Genomic DNA, 20,218 nt, shown 5'->3' with positions numbered 1-20,218 from the left:
ATCCAGGTCATCAATAAAAATATTGAACAAGGCTGGCCCCAGACTGAGCCATGGGGAACACTGCTTGTGACCGGCCGCCAGCTGGAGTCTTCAGACCGATTCTAAATCCTTCACGGTTTTAATCCTTGGAAACTTGTGTTTTTAGGAATCCAGCTCTGGCCTACAATTTCAGCATTAATTTGGGGCGCTCTACACACTCGTGCAGCTAGCACTGTCATCTCCATTAAGTGCTTCTGAAGTGGTAAGGCTTGCTTCAGCCTCATGACAGAAATAAGTGTATGTAAAACTTTCTTTTTTCAAAATGGATAAGCAAAGTACGTGTTCTAACCAGAGCCCAAAAAGAAGCCAGAGTCAGGAACAGATACAAATCTACTGATACCTGGGCCAATGCCTTCAGCACAGGAACAGCCTTCAACACTACTTTTGCAAGATCCAAATAAACATATAAAAGAATAGAACTAGTTATCAATATGCTACTGGCTCAAAATCACGGATGTCTCAGTTGGCCCTCTGAACTAAAATAAACAAGCAAAAGAACCAAGTTAAAACAGGGCCTGCCACAAGCTGCAGAAGGTGATGGCTGACAGTACCTGTCCTCCGTTGGTCGTTGAGAATATTCTTGCTGTCCCTCCACACTGCTTCACGTACCACAAAAACCAAAGGGCAGAAACCTCGTGGGGTTCAGAAGTGACATCCACATTCACAAACAGAGTTGCAAAACTCTTGGCAGCACTGCAACAAAGACAAGAAAATGAGTTAATTTAAAAACTGAAGAAGGGTGACAAGATTGTTCTTTAGTAGTGGAGAGACTGTCTTTGGCAACCTTTTCTTTCACTGAGGGCAAAGGACTGCTTAATTTCAGGTGAAGTAGGAAACTATCAATTCCTTTTATGCAACAGTTTTCAAGTAACCCTGCATAAAAAAAAAGAAGTTAATCAAGCACTGCTGTGTTGCAGCCAAATTAGGGCTACAGGAGACACAAGAGCCCATGAAAGCTTATGTCAATTTATGCTACTAATGCAAAGTTATCTTGTCATCATAGACTCGGGATTAAGGGAAGCAAGCTCTCCTGTCTTCACTGGACTCCAGAACCACCATATCCTCCCATGGTTCCTGGGTTACATACAAGATCTGCAGCTCCGCACCTGATGAATGCCTGTTCCTCAAGCACCCAGCATTGAGATTATTCAACACTTGCCATAAAAAAGTTAGGGATCTTGTCTAAGCTAATTATCTAAACTCTCTGGATTAGTCAGTGTCCCCTCACTGCGCTCAGGGAGGCTGCTGCAGCTGGAACACAGCAAGGAAAGAAACGTAAGTAGGAACCCTTAAGTGAAGGGACAGCATATACACATTCATGCAAAAGTCTGGCAAGAAAAGGGAAAGGATACTTTTGGTTGCTCAACTCAGTATTTTAAACAGTGGTCTCATAGCCAGTGGTGATGAACACAGAAGTGGAAAAGTGGCCTGTGTCTGAAAAAGGGTCACTGCTTTATGTCCTTCAGTTGGTGCTTTCATAACAGCTCTACTGAAAATTACTGTATAAACCTGTACAAGATTTTCGGGTACACTCAGACAGAGTTAATTAAGGCTCAGGGAAACATTCCTCCTGCTAGAAGTAAATGCTTCCTCTGCCCTCACTGTGAGGAGGACTTCAAAGGGACATGGACAGGACCAGGAGATGCTCAGCTTAACTGAATTGTGACTGACAGGGACTGAGATTCTATAGGTATTTCATACACCAGGCATCAGGTAATCGATAACTTCAGAGCCAGTACAAAATCCGCTTCTAGTTGCCTCTTTCCTGTTTCAGTCTTCGAACTTTAAAAAAAAAAAAAACACCAAAAAAACCCAAACAGTGAAAAGCGTAACTCAAACAGTTACTGTTTCAAACAGCTGTAGATCTATATAGAAAAAAGGCATCTTCTGTCCTTTCTAAAAATGCAAAGTCTCACTGAAGTAAAAAGCTGATCCGTTTTCTGAAATATGGGTGCATTCTGGCTCCATTCTTGACAGTCAAAAATAATACAGAAAATATTTATCAATTTTTGTCTGTAAAATTTACATACTGTAAAATATGATCAACTGAGAGATAATTTGTCTAATGAGAGAATTAGTATATATATTTGTTAATATTTCATAAGCAGAAGCTATTAGATGGTGGTTAAACTCTCCTAGTTTCTGCTGCCTTCTCCCATTGCTTTCCAGCATTTCAGTTCCCCAGTTTCTCCTGGTGTTTTACCTAAAAATGGCAGTATGATTTCAACCAAGAGCACTCGGGGTATTTCCAGCATGCAACTCTAGCTAAAAGCAAATCTGTACAGTCTGTTAGGTGAGAGGGAATAGCAGAAGATTACCCTTCTGGATCGATACCTTCCAGGGTTGGAAGTTTCTATGGCAGGTTACCCAAACCTTGAACAACTGGGCAAGTCAAGCCCAGATGCACACATAAAATCCGAAAAGCATCTTGGAATTAAGGGAGGCTGACAGTTATGCCAACATTCAGGTAAAATGTCAAGTCTTATTCCATCAGAATTTGAAAAAACGTGACTGTAGTTACATGAGCTATTGGATATTGAATGACTACTACTGCATGGCGTTTTCCTAACTTGTATAGTCCCTTACCAACACAGTGGTTCAGATGGCCAGCAGAACCACCAGCATACATTTCTATTTGGTTTTACTGAACGGGGACAGCAATACAAATGAGAAAGGCTTTCTATATGCTTTTGTATAACTGTCACTCTTGTTGAAGCAAAACAGCCAGAAGACTAGAATCTTTTGTACAAGAACCTCCTGTCCATTAACAATGACCATGTTGCTCTCTAGAGGCTGGCTGAAGCTGGAAAAATGCCCCTGTCCACGACAGTCCCAGCTTCAGTGGGTGCTAACAGGCTTCTGCACCAAGCTCGTGCAGGCTCGCTGCAGCCGCGTGTCGGGTGCTTTAGCGGTTCTGAAGAGGCTGCTGTAGAAATCAATCTGCTTTACAGCAAGGCAGGATTAATGTTGGGGTTTTTTTTGCTTCAGTGTGAAGAAAACCAATCAAACTATTGTTGAACGGCAAGTAAAGAAAAATTGCTTTGATGTATACATAAAAACAGGAAGCATTTTCAGTTTCCCTGGGTGGTATACAGTGCAGCAGTTAAACAACAGCATGGTGGGTGTTAAAGTGATTTAGTGTTATTTCAAGACAAATGTTATTTTTATAGCACTTTGGTAAAATCAGCTGGTCCAGCACAGAATAAATGTGTGTTGTTCCATTAAAAGTTTGATTCAAACACCTGCTATAGCCAGAGCATTTTTCTCTTAAAAGTTAAAGACACAGTAAAGAGAGGGAAAACGCATATAACAAATAAAGATACTACCTATGTCTTCAGAAGTAACCCACCCCAAATACATTTTCCTTTTATCTTTATTTTAGGCTAAAAAGTTATGGAAATATAACAGAATGTACTGCGTGTGCTGACAGGTGTTGTGGCCCATTATTACAAGATTTTCTCACTCTGTTTCTTTAAAAAGGCTATAGTCTAGAGATAGTTATATCTGTTTGCAAAGCAGTAACACCTGTTTGGAGCTCCAAGGTATACAAGTATAAGCTATTATATTTCATATTAAAGAGTTTCTTACTTTGTCCAGCAAATTTTATCTATGAAATCTTGCATAGTCATTTTGTCCCATTCTTCCGCATGTGGAGCCTTCCATGGGGCTTCACTGGGAATCTAAGGAGACATAAAAGAGCATTCATCAGCAAATGAATGAGTGGCATTAGAAAGAGACAACACACACAAACAATCACAATCTCAACTCTACACGGTAATTCAGCCTACAAATTCCTGGCAGGTAGTACAGTGAACTTAACAGAGAATGCTTTTAGTTTTTTGTTGTTTAAGATTTTTTCTTTTAGATTTAAGAATAGAGAATAATTTTAGAGTTAAGAACTTTGCCTAGAAAGGCAAAAAAGTGCTGCAGAATGTCTCTGAGTTATTCCGTATCTCGCCCATTCATCTATGCAAGTAACTGCAACCTCTTCTCAAAGTCTTGTAGCTCAGTCAGTGGAAAACACACACTACTGGTAACAAACTAAAATGGTTGAGCGGAATTTGAGGGTGGAGAAGGGTGTACGTTTGAGGTCTACAAGCCACTTAAAATATCGCTTACCCAATCGTCAGGTGAAGTGCTAAAAATTACATGCATAAATCCTAATGTTCATATATCCAGAAAAATGAAGGTATGAATGCAGACAGCCTGGCAGCACGGCCTTAAGAAAAGTTTGCCAAGATGCCCCATATAACATGTGCTCTAACCATCGTGCCTACCAAAATGCATGGCACGATGCTGCTCTTGGCAGCACCAGGTTTGTTCAAGCTAAAGCAGCTTGGCCTATCTACATCCTAGACCCATCTTCACTCTGCCCCTTATAGAGACAAAGCTGAGCTGGTCAGCTGCAATTCTTCATACCATACCTCCTTTCCCATTTCATCCATGGTCCTCCACAGGTTGTTGTAGTCCAGGTAGACCAGCGGATTCCACATAGGAGGGAATGGACCTTTGAAGGGGTAAGACTTACCCTACAAGATGAAAAACAAACAAAAACATCATAAAAACTAAATACAACCATAATCATGGCTTCTATGTGCATGGGGGGGGAAGCTGCATCAAATGGTTAAGTGTTCACTGGAAGAAAGCACAAATTTAACAAATACATGTGACAGCTTCTGACAGATCATGTCTGTGTGCACACATAGAACAAGAACCCACGGGTACAAAATGAAACACAGGAGCTTCCATATGAACACCAGGAAACACTTTCATTGTGAGGGTGACCAAGCACTGGCACAGGTAGCCCTGAGAGATAGTGCAGTCTCCATCCTTGGAGATATTCAAAAGCCACCTGGACACAGTCCTGGGCAACTGGCTCTAGGTGGCCCTGCTTGAGCAGGAGGGTTGAACGAGATGACCTCCAGAGGTCCCTTCCAACCTTGACCATTCTGTGTTCCTATTATTCTACATGTGCAACTTAAGTGTGATACACAGTTAAATTCTGTCAGTTGTGTGCAGAACGGATACTGCCCTGTATCTTCAAAGCTGAAGATATACTGGGCACTCCCAGCCAACACTAATACCCTGCAGTAGAGTCACTAAGGCTGGACCAAAAAAATGAGATAGAACAGCACTGGCTCAACTGAGATGAAAAACTGGCTATTTGTTATAGAAAGAGAAACATGTTACCTTTTTTTCTCCTAAATGTTCATGAAAAGACTGAACTGTTAGTTACATTTAGTTGGGAGGGGAGGTGTCTTTCAAAAATCAGACAAAAGCAGCTGTGATGAGCTTTATTATATACTATAATCATAGCTCAGGAGACCTTCCTGGAAAAAAGTGGTTCCAGCTAACCTAAAAATCCCCAGCCCTGCAGAAAATGTAGCATTTCCTAATAACGACTTATTCTTCCAATCCAACACCTCTGGCCATAAATTCCAGAGAGTGATAGTATGGCCAATACAAATGTTCTAATTACATCATTATATATTTAATAGTTAGATTTTCTATATCTCTATCTCCACTACTAGATATTCAGAAAGTCTAGCTGAATTAAGAGTGGAAGACAGGTAATTTGTAGAGCTTTTTTATTTACATGGGATTTCCCTGGCTGACAATATGGATGGCAGTTTAACAGCTTTAAAAATCCATAAAGAAATGCTCATTAGCATTATGTGGTTACTCATTTTTTCACAATGCAGTCTGGACTCCATAAAATAGATAAACAATAAAGGCCATCTTGTGTGTCACAGCTGATTCTTCAAAGCTTATATTAAATTATGTATTTAAGTGGGCACTGCATCAGAATGAATGTCAATTGGTAGAAGTACTAACTTTTAATAGGTATTTGATGCAGTGACACATCAATCCATCATTAAAAATATATATTTACACTGGCTCCAAAAGATATATTGCATCAAGATTTCATATTTAGAACCAGGTAACAACAACAACACTGGGTCTTGTTGACGAGAAGTATCCAAAGACCACTTACTCAAAGAAGTGTCAGGCTCGATTTGATTTAGCCTCTTTATTAATGATGTGAAAGAAGGGCCAGAGAACACATTATCCAAACCTGCAGGTGTTTGCAAGCACCAGAAGAGACAGCAAAAGGGGACGAAGGGATCCTGAAAGACTCAAAACTTGGTCCAGAAATAAAAAAATGAGATATAAACTTGAAAAAGGCTGGCTAGTAACTTTGAGGATTTTTGATTCAAAGTGAGAGATAGTTAGAAAGCAGTCAGGCCAAGAATCAAACCAAAGGACAAGAATAAGAGAAAATTAGTTTACAAAAAAAACCCCAAGAGGTTAGAGAAAGTGAAGAAACAACTGTTTTTTTCACCTAGTCTGTGTACAGACACAGGACTCTCACAGAATCCTTGTCAGAAACACCAAGGTAATGAAAGTCAGGAAGAAAGCGAAGTGTGGGAGGAAAGAAATCGATTCTTTGGTACATGGACATATGAAGAAGTAGCTACAAAACAACAATTTCGTTTTGCAGTGCTTTTGAGGAGAAATTATGCATTGTAAAATGCCAGAACATAAAAAAGATTTTCAGTCACAGCCAGACTAGATCCTGAGTCACTTCATGAGCCAGAGGTACCAAGGTTGAAAACTTAGCATTTCCAATTTAAGAATGAACATTACATCACATGTTCACAAATACTCCAGAAAATGGAGGGGGTAGGGTTTTTTCATCCAGCATGGAACAAAAGCGCATTTCTACAGCTCTTGTACTCAACCATATGAAAATATGTTAAACTGGAATCAGGAAAACATATCCCTGTAGATGCAGATGAACTCAGCAAGTTTGGTTCATCAGAAGCATTTGGTCCCAACATGGACATTTAGGTACTACTAGGGAACCTCTTAACATGAAATTAATTCAAACTGGGGCACACTTTTGTACTCCACTGCCAAAGGGCTGTGAAAGAGCAGCAAAAGCTCTCAGACTGAGTACCTTCCTGTCCCAGCTGGTAACATCTGAACCTTGTTGGTAATGTGCCTTTTTGGGCACATTAAAATCCCATAACTAACTCCTGTGGCAGCAAGAAGTCAGTTTTACTGTGCCTTCTTCTGAACACTGGAGTCACCCTTCACTAGTGCAAACACCGTGTAGGTATTCCAGAGACGGAGTCCATCGGTTTGGTTTTAAGTCCCTAGCATTTCCCAGATTTAGATTTATGAAACACGTATGCTGCTGTGCTCAAGAAAACCAGGACAGCATCAGAATCGGTTATTCTAATTATTGATTTTGTTCAGAGCTTCCTGCTCTGCCAGAGGCAATCCTAACTGAGTTATCCCCTCTGAGTTAACTCGAGTCTTATGAATTCCCTGTGGTGCTTCCTCATGAGTGCACAGCTGAGACACACAAAACATATCTTTGTTTTAGTATTCTTCTATTTCACTGCATTTGAACTGCTGAAAGGGAATACTTGGGTACGACTCTTGTGCAGAAATCTGGGGTGACAAGTTTCATAAAGCACAAGAACAAACTTCAACCTGGAAAAAAAAAAAAACAATCATAAAAGTGAGGGAGTTTCCTGTGAAAGTTATTTCAAGAGCTCCTAAGACATTACCTAAGGCCTGATCCTTATTTCCTACACAGACAAAACTCCAGAAGCTGTCAACCAGAATTTTGTTTGAGAAAAAACTGCAAGGCTGAGCTCTACACAGAAACAAAAATAGAAACACCAAAGAAGAAATGTGCAGAGCTCTTGAGTAGTTTCCAACAAACTGAAACATTCCAGTTCTACTTCTGATGAACTTGCACTTTTGCAAAAACAACCACCTTATTGATATTTAGGCAAAATTTGCCTATTTCTATCGTATTAATGGGAATAGCATTCTCCATACCTCCTGGAGCTGTATAATCTCTAAAGAAAAACACGACGTAGATGAAAAGCATGAGCCAAATATGCACAAAACATTTCCTTTTCAAATATTTTTATATCTAAATCAAAGCAGTATAAAACCAGCAATAATAACCACTCATTCTGATCATTTGACATATTTCAATGCCAATACTATAATGCTCAGAAGTATTTCCTACTTTTTTTAAGGGCTTAGTGGTATTTAATACAGACATACATATATTTTTATGAACTGTTTCATGATGCCACTTGCAATGCTTCCAAAAGCAGAACATCAGCATCAGCAACTGGAGGTCTACCTGCTATTGTGTGAGTCCCTTGCTGCTTAGAAAGGTTGTTGCTGCAGTATGGGCTAAAGCATACTGAAACAGCTGAAACTATAGGCAGGAAATTCAAGTAACCCAGCTGTCTCAGGAATAAACAAACAGGGAAATGAGAAATCCAGTGTTTGTCACAAATATTACATTTGCCAATAGATTTTCTCATCCATCTGTCTCACATCAACCAACATTTGGCTTAGTTACACTGGACCTGTGTAATATAAGTAGTAGAGAAATAAACTTTCTGCATATATCAGCTCTGTTTCAGGTCCAATAGTTGACATAAAGAAGTGGGTTATTACTGGGGGAAAAAAACCACAGCATGGCAACTATCAGCAGCCCCTTGAATATCAGCCCCAGCAGCTGGGAGGGCACAGGGACCGGATCCCACACACTTTCTCCTGGGAGGGTGAGAGTGAGCGAACGGTTGGCTGAGAAAGGAGACGCTCTGCCAGGACATATCATCAGTATCTCAAGGCAGAGTGAGATGTCAGGAGAAGGTCTGCTTTTGCAGGCATAAGACACCTTCATACTCCCTAAGCATTACGTACCCAGGTAGCGCCAAAGTGGGATGCAATGTTGTGAACTGAAGCCCCTGGTGCCAACGATCCATGCATTTTTTTATAGAACAGTATAAACATCTTATAAATACAGTCAGCTTTCACTGGAAGAAACGAGATGGTGCGGTGCATTCTGTGCATCGCTGAATGAGCACAGATACTCCCTCAGCTACATCGTCTAAGCCTTGGAGTAACTGATGCTAACTTCACCAAGATGTCACTCTGCATGTTAATTCAGTTATACGGGTTTATAGGCACGTAGTGCCCTCTGCTGATTCACAGCACTGGTACATCACATACACCTTGTTCTCTCAACTTAAAATCCTAGTAACGCCATCCGTATAAAGCACAGAAACAGTAAGATGCAACGTCGTGAGAAGGAAAAACGACAAACGGAAAAGCATCACTTCAGGGTGTAACTCAGTACTTGTCTCAGATACTCAGTTTCTCATCCGCTTCCCTGTGGAAAACTGCTTTTGGCTTGGTTTGTGGAGGTGTTTTTTGGGTTTCTTTTTAATCCATAGCATCTAACAATATGTGTCTTTGGGACTAAACTTCTTGTGTAATCGTAACTCTCAATAAAACATGACAACTAGCTGGACCAAGCTGAAAGGGGTATACAGGCTTACTTAGAAAACTGTAACAGTGTTGAGCTTCATTGAAGTTCCCTTCTTTGAGAAACTATTCAGGAGCTCATATGCTCAGCTGTTTACTATCCTAAAAGATATCCTAAAGGTAAAAAGATCTATAGGTTAGAAAATTTAAATGCAGCACAAGAAAACCTGGATAACTAATGGTGAAAAGCTACAATATTAAGACATGCCAAAATATCCTCCCAATATTTTTCAATATCTAGTTTGAGATCATCAGCTGTGGATGCCAAAGTGTGTTGTGAAATTTTGTCAGCAAAAGTAATTCCATTTTAAGCATAGCCAGACACACTGGCTTGAAACATGCATCCTGAAAAGGAAAGGAGCTAATTGGGAACAATTTGTTTCTGCCATATTATAGAAATAAAGTCCATCTCCACTCTGCCACAACATCAGTCATACAATCGCTGGAATACTTGTCTTATTTGCAAAAAGGCAGAATGAGAAAAACAGCAACACTGAACTGATTTAGAAAGGGAAATGGAGGTTCTGCTCTGAATTTAAAAGCAAATATAACTATTTTTTCCCATCAGCTGAGAAAAAGAGTTAACTAAGTCTCCTTCCTACTAGAACGGGATTTTTTGGTTTTAGACAATAAAAAGCACCTTTACAAAAAGCATTCAGGTGTCTTATGAAGCACAGATTTATAGGGACTGTGGTTCTAAATAATCTTTGAAACTGGGCCTGTGCACATCTTTCAACACCTGAATTAAACCTGCCAAAGTGGATAAAATCAATAGAAAACTTTTCAGTATTTCTAGAATTAGTCTTTAAAAAAAACCCTCCTTCCCCTCCCAAAAGCAGATAAATGGGCAAAAATAAATGAAAACAGGAGAAAAGAGGAGTTTCATTTGGGAGAAAGCCATCACATGAGCTCTGCCCACAGATAACATAACCAAGCACACAGGGCACACATGCTCTCTCACAAGTAAAGCATCGTCTTTAGAGTAGAAAGTAACATTGGGCTCACTAGTTTTGTTTTGGAGATACTCCAGGTTATTAAATTTCTTACCTTAAAAAAAAAAAATAATTAAACCTTTCATCGAATTTTACAGACGTGTGAAACCCAGTATGCTCAGTCAGCTATTCCTGTATGAAATACACATTTCTCTAATTCTGGTTTTCTGTAGACCTCAATCAACTCCTCAAAGGGAACAAAAATCAGTTCTTACAATCAGATGCAGTTGAAGGTTTTCTCTCAGGAGCCCACATTAAATAAGCTAGGTTGGAGCACAGCTCCTTTTCCTTATCTCCTAGGGAACAGACCCTGGAGTCTGGGAGGGCTAAGACTAAGGAAGTTTCTTTCCATTCAGATTTAATTAAGAAATGCATACTTTATTTCCAGTTCATTTTTCTTACTACTTTCATCCTCATGCTACCATTAGGTCACAGCTGCCAGTCTTCCAGTCAATCTTCTCAATCAATAAACATCCCTTGCAAGACTTTGCGTTACAGTCCCCTTTGACAGAGATCACTTGGCAGATTTGCTGTACATGATCTTGCTTCTTTTAGGCTGCTGTAATACAAGTATTATCCACCTTTTAATTAAAAAGGCCTAATTATGAACTTCCTGCTGGCAATTACTGCCAGACGGCTGGCACAAAAAAGGGAAGATGCCCCTTTATTTACAGGGCAGGTACAACGAGACCGAAACAAGACCAGCCTTCCCTATACTCCTGCCAATGACTGCTCTTCATTCACAGCGTGGAGGAAGGACATCCCTTGTCGGAGTCTGGAAGATGCTGTCACCAACCTTAGCCTATTCAAACCTCAGACTCACTCTTGAGGCTACCAGCGAGTGCGATTATGAATGCCTGCATCCTTGTATCTAGTAAAGAGTTAAAATACCATAGATCTGCATTCCAGTAATGACACGTGAAACTACCAAGGCCCCATAGCAATTTAAGCATCTTCGAATTTACTTGGCTTCCTTTTCAAGACACCAGATGCCCAGCTTCTTAAAAACGCAGATGTATTATTCTCAGTTCCCCAAGTTCTTGGTTACAAATTGTCAGCAAAAAGGGGAAAAAACAAAAGATGTGATGCCATTTCGCCTCGCTTAATTTGATGGTGACTGAGAGTCTCACAGTCTTTTCATTCTCCGACCACACTCTAATCAAGATATACAAAGACAAATGAAAGCACTTTTATCTAGTGATTCAAAAATCCATTTAAGCTGCTATGCTCTATACTACAAACTATGCCAGGAGATACTGCCCTTAGATTTGCAGAGAAGCAGGTCAAAAGCTTAAATAAATCATATTGCTTAGCTTCAGCGCGTATATCACTGATAGCACTGAAGAAACACCACTAAATTCTATAACTTTAGATACAGTAGTCGCTTACCCAGCTGCTAATTAAATCCCAATACAACACGACCATCATATTTTTTATTCATGAACAAGACCACAGAAAACTGCATTTTAATAAGCAGAATAGTGCTGTAAATGAATGACACCCAAGAGGGCTGTAAAGTTTTTTTCTGCAGATCTATTGTCAATCACTATGTAATCCGGTAACATTCGTGCAGATTTGTGGTCCTGGTTAAAAGTATTGCATGTATAAGACTAAATATTCACCCTCAGTGACGCGCTGCAGACAGGGTTCACATCAGCGTTCTCCCCAGAGATGCCGACTCTATATAGTGGTATGAAACGGGTGCTAAACCTGACGAGGGCATGACATTGCACTCAGACACCGCTAGCCAGTGCTGCTGGCAGATGAATGAGTACGAAGAACCCATCCTCTTACGGAGAGCTTAACTGAGGTAATCAGATATTGGCAAGTCGCTGTCAAGAACCCGTCCGGCGACAAGGGAGGGAACGTTTCATGTTTCACCCACCATTTTAAACCTGGAAGACCCCCCCGGGTGTGCACGATGCCAAGCGTGCCTTTTGGTGCTAAGGCAACAGCCAGCAGGACTTATCTCAATTATAACCACATGAGGAATGCTTCAGGTGCAACACACTGCCAAAACGGCCAGCTGCCTCAGCCAGCTGTTAGCACTACCCGCAGTCTGCAATGAGATGACACAGAGATGAAAAGGAGTTAGTGTTACTACCACTCTCTAGCAATGATGCTATGATCTGGGGAAATTCCAGGAAGGATCATGGCATTATCCTATAGAAAGTTCTGGTGGAAAAAACATCTGGAAAAAAAAATGACAAGAAGCATCAATGACAGTGGGGGAGCTACCACAGACAAATGACTGTATTTTGAGAAACAAGCTTTGCTGGTCTGATGGAGCCAGTAAGGAGTCTTGTAGCCCTCCACCAGTGAAAAAGGGATCAGAGGATGTTCAGCTGTCACCACAGCAGGACAAAGAGTAGATCATCATTACTGTATATGAAAGAATCAAGTTCTAAAAATAATAATTTGGTAAACCAGTCATACAAAGAAATGTTGTTTAGGGTAGCAGATTAAACCAGTTCCACTGTTACCTTACTTAGCAAAGGAACCTGCGTTATATTTGACAACATTGGTAAATTTGTGTTTTAAAATGCAGGAAGTTTGCACAGCTATTGGGACTGCACAGAAGTGAAGTGCAATTTGAACTAACAAAGAAAATACATTGATCGTTAAACCCTCACAGTAATTGACACGTTTTCGTATTTCAACACTTCTTTCCAGGGACGGTTACATGGCAAAGGTAAAAATTACCTGGACTATATGTACTTTGCTTTGTTTTTCTAAGATGAAAGCTGTCACTTTGAAGAGGAAATAACCACCACTAGCCAAAAGTTGCAAATCTACCTAGCTAAGGTAAGGCCCTGAATCTTCTCTTGGGCAGCTAAATACTGTGTAACAGTGTAACTAGGAAAATTATACTATTTTAAGAAGTGTTTTCCATCTGCCTATCACTCCAATGGGAGGACTGTTAAAAGATGATGACTTCTCATTGCTTTTGCTTCTTAAATCTGGATTTATGAACCTAACTTCAGTTACGCTATTGAAAAGCAATGCTGTTCAGGCAGCAATTTGCCTACCAAATACTACTTACAGAGCTATACTAATTTTCTGACTAAGGCTGATGAACCAGTGTTTACAGAAATGAAAAGAACATACTAATCTCCTTTCAAAGACCATGAAAAAGGCTGCTTAACAAGTGGAGGGAAAGAAAAAAAAAAGTAGGGCAAAAAATGTAATTTGGAGTTTCTGTGAAGATGTCACACACAATATAAGTGAGACCAAAAATAAACTCACAATAGAACCTGACATTAAAAAAAGATTAAGAAGGAAAAAAACCACACAATCCAATCAAGTTGGTAAAGCCTAATTAGCAAAGACCCACCCAAAGATCAACAAAATGCATTCTTTTCATTTTGTAGTACAAAGAAGCTGCATATATTACTTGTATTAAAAAGACTCTAAAATGAATTTAATTAACTATGAAAGACTTGATTTTGCCTTTGGGTATATGTAAGAACAGCAGCTGATTTTACAAGATGCACTGTGATGCCTGATTATGTAGTGAGACAAAAATTGAAACCTTCAGGTTCCACTGCCCCTCTCGGTTCAGAGAATTTTGTGGTCCAGAATTTAATTATATTTGGCCACAGTCACAAAGCCTGGATCAGCATGTGAATTCAAGTTCACGCAGGGGCAACAGACCTTTGTATATTTTGGAATCTGTTTTGCAAACTATGACTTGAGAGTACCGCTTAGATTTCAGGGAGCACACGAGAGCGTTGCCCATTCGCAGGGATAGCATGGGCAAGCCACATGGCTGAAAGGGAGAGACCTGTAAGGAATTTATTACAGGTACATGAAATGCCAAAGGCTGAAGATTATTACATGGATTTGGCCACACAACAATGCATATACCTACCCTATAGTGCTCATGTTCCAATTATTTAACTGTGAGTAATTCAACTATGTTAATACTTTTCCACAGTTGTATAAACACAGAAGCAAAAAGGAAATAAAAGATTTAAGATGAATTAAATTAGGAGAGTCAAAGGAGGTGCTACTGACTGTAGAATATCTCCTCTCTCCAACTCATGCTTGGCTACCAGAGAGTCCTGGCACACACTTCTCTTCCCTCCTCTCTTCAGGAGCTCTCCTGTGGGCAGCCACATTGGGAGCCCTGAGCCTACAAATTCTGCCCGAATCCAACCCGCAGGCTCTTAGCATGCCTTGGGAGCACCTCAGCCAGCAGGTGGGATCTCTCTCCTTGGAGACTTTCAACACTTGCCTGGGAATGGCCCCAAGCAGCCTGACCTAACAAGGAAGCAGACACTGCTCCAAGCCTAGGGTGGAGTAGGAACCTCCAAGGGTCCCTTCCAGGGCAGCTTTTTCCATGGCTCTGCACAAGGCACAGCGCTGATCTCGCACGTGCCTCCCAGCACTCAGACCGAGCCACTTGCCTGCATCAAATTGCCATGGATGCTCCATCCCCCTGGCATATGTAAGGGCATAACTTGTCATTTATGAGCACCTCTCAGTAGATCTTACCACAGGCACTTGAGTGCTAGAGGAAGCCTGGGCCCTCAGCCTTCCTCACAGCTCCCCCAGGATCTGTTTGCACAGATGTAGACATTAACCAAAGTAGCAAGCACTCTGTATCTCCAGGCTTGGATGGTTTGAATGCCTCCAGGAGCAGAGTGGCTTCCTCCACCTCTGGATTTCTGGATACAGGCCATACTACTGTATAGATTCTCTGGACTTCTGTTCCAATGCCTTTGTGTCCCAATTCAAGACCCTTCCCTCACCCAACATACAGACAAAGCCAAGGCTTGCCCCTCTCTGCCAGCCTGGGATACGTCCCTGACTGCCAGCAAGTCCTGTCAGTGCTGTGTAGGGAGGAAAGCCAAGAGCCTTGACTCAGACCAGCACTCACGACCCTGGGCTAAAAGGTACCCGTAGATGACAGTAAAAGGCTATGCACAACCTCTGGCAACTTACATAAGACACTTGTGGTCAAGGGAAAGACAGATTGTCCCTGGCAAAAGCTCAAACTTCTACTTTTGTGCCATACTCCATTTCCCCTCACTCTAAAAGGCTGTTGGAAAACAAAAAGACTACTTCAACCAGCATAGTAATACCAGTATCCCCCCACAAGCTGATTGCTAGAGATCCTAAAAGACAATGGGGTCTGGCTTACCAAACAAGCAGCCATGCTTGACTAGCTGCTGACAATAAATCAGGCCCACATGTCAGCTTCAGCTTTGGCTTCAGTGACTTCTAGCAGCATTTTGGAATGCCCCCATGGTAGGACAGCAAGGCTGTCCTAACAGCTGGTCAGTCTGACTGGTCATGTCAATTGTTTTCTACCATTAAGGTCTGCTCTCATGGCAGGACCTCCCATTGTTATTGAGGAGACTCTGAAAGCTAAATAGTGTAAACAAGCAGAAAATTTGGCTTTGAGGATGACACCAGAGGCACATGAAACAGAACAGTGTGGATGTAACCATCAGTTCTACCACAGCAGAAGTAATTGTGGACAGTCACCATAGCAAATTACTTCGAGAACACACTTCTTTTTTTGTAAGAATTGAGTGGAAAAAAATATTGGAAAACGTATGACAGAACACCTTTTCTCTATTGCTGTTTTTAAATCTGTCAATGTTTTCTTTAACCTTTGATCAAACTCCAACTACTACCTAACAAATATTTTGCCAGTCATTGCACAATGGCTTTTCATAAGCACATAATGAAACTCAATGTTAATTTCCTCAGGACTAACATAGAGAGTTTCCCTGCTGTGGGAGTGCAACACTGCTCTATATCAGGAAAGGAGAAAGGATGCTCTTTTGGAGAAAGCATAGTTACAAATACTGAGAATACATGGGCTTTTTAACAGCTTTGCCATCGCCGTCCTGTTTCAGATCGTGAACAGAATGTTTGGATCTGCCTCCACAAGAACGTTTGACTCCCCGAGCCTTTTGCAATTACTACTGCAATGCCTTTTACTACTCTGCATGTTAGTTTGTCCATCAGCAAAACCAGACTTAACTTCTCACGTTTCTTTCAATTAGGATAATAATTGCCACTGGTTTAGGAAGCTCATCCTGAGAAACTTTCGGCCTGATTGAAGATACTTCTAGGACCTCTGAAAGGGACTTTCAGACACCTTGGGCAGTGTATATGAGAGCTGACCTGTACAGAAGAGTCACAGTTTTACTGTTCATAAACAACGAAGCTTTCTGAGAGCTTTTAACTACGAGCTCAGACCTGAACCAAGGCATCAGCTAACAGGATGTGTCTCCAGGGTACACATGTAGATGTGTATGCATATAGTAATTTGTACCAACATACTTATTTTTCTCCAAAAACCCAGATGATGCATACTTAAACAGGTATACTCTACTGTAGCATGGATGGGAAACAATGAGAAATGAGATCGCTACAACTTGCCTGTCTACAGCAGCACGGTTGAGAGCATCTTACCTTGACATGGTGTATCAGGCGCTCAACTTCATTCACTTTATACGTCTCTATTCCTAACTCTTTAGATAACCGCAGGAGACGATTTTGTGTTGGCCCCACGTAAGCTCCTCCAAGGTCCACATATTTAACTTGCTTATTCTAGTTTATCACACACAACACACAAAAAGGAGGGGAGGGGGGAAAAAAAGCATTAAAAAAAGATAAGCCCTTTCTAAATAGCACACAAGTTAAGAGCAACCCAGAGGAATTCTTTAAATGAAACACTCCCAGAGCATTTTGGCCAAGATTCCTCTCCCCATGGAAAACTTCAATTCTTTGGCAGAGTTCTGAGGTGGTGGTTACTGAGAATCTCAGATAAGAAGTTCATAACCAGCTTAGCTGGCCTGTTGTTACATTACAGCCTTAACAAGCACAAGAGGAAAGAGCCTGACAGGCAGGGAGAGGAGGACAGAGTCAGAGACATCCGTGTAGTTCTTCCTCAGTCAGGCATCTTGCCAACGACTCGTTCAAAACAGACTGTACTAGGAAGTAGCACAAGTAAGATTTTCTAACGAGCAGAGTGGGAGGGGGTCTCCCAGGTCAAGGTAGGGCAGAAGGTAGGGAGGGAAAGGAGACATGCTGGTTCTAGTTCCCAGCCACCCCTGCCATTCCTCTAGCCTACGTCAGTCCTCACGGGGCTTGTTACGGTTCAGCTCAAGGCTCTTCATGGCGTGGTTGGCTTTATGGGTGTTTTTTCACAGAGATTTCTCCAGTGTCTCTCTCCGGGAAATTGTTTTGAAACTTAGCTAATCATGTTGTTCTTCCCAGAGGAAAGGACTGATGACTCCAGATCCTGCAGATCACATGGAAATATTCTGTCCCCACCATCATGCCACTCTTTGCCTACTCTTGCTGATACAATATCAGGAAGTTTGCCACCTGCTAGTGCACTAGAAATTTTCCCTCAAGTAGGTCCTCTAACAGGAAAGACAAATAAATACATTTATATACACTATTTGTATAGTGTATGATGTATGTATAGTATAAATATATGTGCCTAATTATACACATGTATAGTATATACTATATGCATGTATATGTAGTATAAATAGGTTTGGAGATAATTACCCTTACGGTGAAAGTTCTTCCACCAACCCTGTCATTGGCTTCCAGCAACACCACATTCAAGCCTGATTCAGTCAGCAGTTTGGCTGCTGAGAGACCTGAAAGATAAAAAGAAAAACAATTAAAGAATACTTCTGTCTATACCCCGTGGCTTTTGTGACTTGATATGTAAACACTCATATAGCTATCCATTCAAATTCTGAATTTTTCATTCAAACGCTTTGCTAGAAGGGTGAGATAGAATTAAAAAAAAAAATCAATAATGAAATGGAACTGAAGCCACATATCAAAACAGTTTGTGGTCAAATTTTACATGTGTTGAGTTCTTCCGATGCATAAGCCAGCACCTGTTATGATAGTCATCCAGCCAGGCAGAGAACTTTGGGAGGACAGTTTTCTAACATCAGCACATAATCTTTTGTAACCCCAACAAAAAAAGGAAGAAGTGAAGTTTTGTTAGGACTGTCCTAAGTCTCAAATGTTTTCCTGAAGCTTGTATGTGTCTGCTTTCCAGATCTGAATATTTTATAGTACATTAGCAAAGTTCCCACACAGTCAGGTCACAGGTTTCTTCTCCTGAAGAACACATGACTCAGAAGAGACAGAATGTGTGCTTGTGTGTGGCAACAAGAAGAAAAAATATGGGTATGTCTACCCCAAAAAATTGTTTCGTTCCTCATCCATTTTCTTCATGGACTTTTATTTCTATCTTGCAATTCTTGAAGCTGAGACACCAAGAGAGGGAACAATGGCAATACAGGAGGGAACACCAAATTTTAGTTTTGATGCCATAAAATCCTCATAATTGCAGAGGAAAATATTAGCATCAGGCCCTGCAGCAAGTGTGTCAAGCTGCCATGGGAATGAAGGGAAATAGAAAGGGTGCACGATGTGGAAGGAACACAGTCCGCAACCTCTCAACTTCTTAAGACCATCTCTGCCTTTTACTTCAGCATGCAACCTGAAATTTGTATAAACTGAGGTTCTTTCTTTGGCCACATGTGAGTGAATTTCTAGTGGGGCAACAAAAGTTATAGTCTAGAGGGTTGCATCATCCTCCTGAACTGATAGGATGTGTTGAATAAAGTTCAGCACAGGCCAGGCTAGAAGACACACTCATACTTCAGAATTTAGCTATCCTTTTTGGCTCTCTGCCTTGTCACCAGCAGAAGGCAGTTTCCCCTCTGTGTCCTAGTACATGTAGTTTTTGAGAAGTCGTCACAGCAGATTGTTCAAAGCATAAGGCAGCCATGGAAGAAACGGCAAAAACGCTGGTAGGAAAAACATATGGCCGAAGCTAGCATGGCAGGACTGAATGAAATGATAATGAAGTAAATATAGCAGCCCTAGATAGAGAAAGAATATTAATGATAGCTACTAAAGGTGCTACAGAACGTTCTGGTCATCAACGAGTGGCTTGGGATTAGGAGAACCAGGTCCTGTCTCCATCACTGCAATGAACCTGCTGCACTGTGCTAGTTAAATCACTTAAGCGCTTTGTTTCCTCATCTGTTAAAAAAAAAAAAAAAGAAAAGAAAAAAGAAAAAAGAGAAGAGACCTATGTATCTAAAGGATTTGATATTTTCTGAAGAAAAGCTGCAGATGTTTCCATTAAAAGTTCATACTGTTCTGCTTTTATTTCTAGCTTCATGGGCTTATTTATCTTGGGTTTTCACAGAAGTGTTAGTGAGAAAACCAGTAATGACACTGATAAAGGTTTTTCCATATTTCCTTATTGAGGAAATTATATTGCAAAAACATGTGGCTGGATCAGTGGCCTTGACTACGCTCACAAATATTTGAAGATACCAAGGAAGAACAAAATACAGAAAACAGTCATAGCATGCAAACACGGACCACCCCTTCAAACAACCTGCAAAAAGATATTTGCTCCTGAAGGAAAAACAGGCAACAAAACTCCTAAATAAATAAAGCTTACCAGTTAAAGTTTAAAAAAAAAAAAAAAGTTGCTCTTCAAAAAAGACAAGTATTTAATCAGTTGGGAGAGGATCAATAGTAGTTATTAATAATTTACAGAATGAATACATAATCTGAAGGCTGTTGTCACTGCAGGTTTCCGTTGGCTTATCATGTTAACAGGTATTGATTAATCAATTAATAATATTCAGTTACCAACACTGATTAAGGAAGACGAGATTTTACTTTATTAGAATCTGATGAATAAACATTTCAGTACCGCTGGGAACAACGGCAGTTTATTCCCAAGAGCTGAATAGACAGAGAAGCTTGTGAAAGGATGGCTGTGTTCCAGTCGAGTCCAG

General features: G+C 40.7%; 1 protein-coding gene across 1 annotated transcript; it reads right to left on the bottom strand.

Annotated features, from left to right (window-relative positions):
- Positions 1-590: 590 nt before the first annotated feature.
- LOC104626661 (amine oxidase [flavin-containing]-like) lies at positions 591-18,074 on the bottom strand (the record flags this gene model as incomplete). Its single annotated transcript, XM_010294634.1, has 5 exons — positions 591-732; positions 3,628-3,719; positions 4,464-4,568; positions 16,833-16,970; positions 17,940-18,074. Coding segments are annotated over 5 exons (612 nt in total), but the record flags the coding sequence as incomplete, so codon positions are not given.
- Positions 18,075-20,218: the final 2,144 nt, after the last annotated feature.

Source organism: Phaethon lepturus, unplaced genomic scaffold, assembly GCF_000687285.1.
Source record: "Phaethon lepturus isolate BGI_N335 unplaced genomic scaffold, ASM68728v1 scaffold48749, whole genome shotgun sequence".
In the NCBI taxonomy this organism is placed as follows: domain Eukaryota; kingdom Metazoa; phylum Chordata; class Aves; order Phaethontiformes; family Phaethontidae; genus Phaethon; species Phaethon lepturus.
The sequence above is the reverse complement of the archived record's forward strand: the minus strand, read 5'-3'. Positions and strand labels throughout refer to the sequence as shown.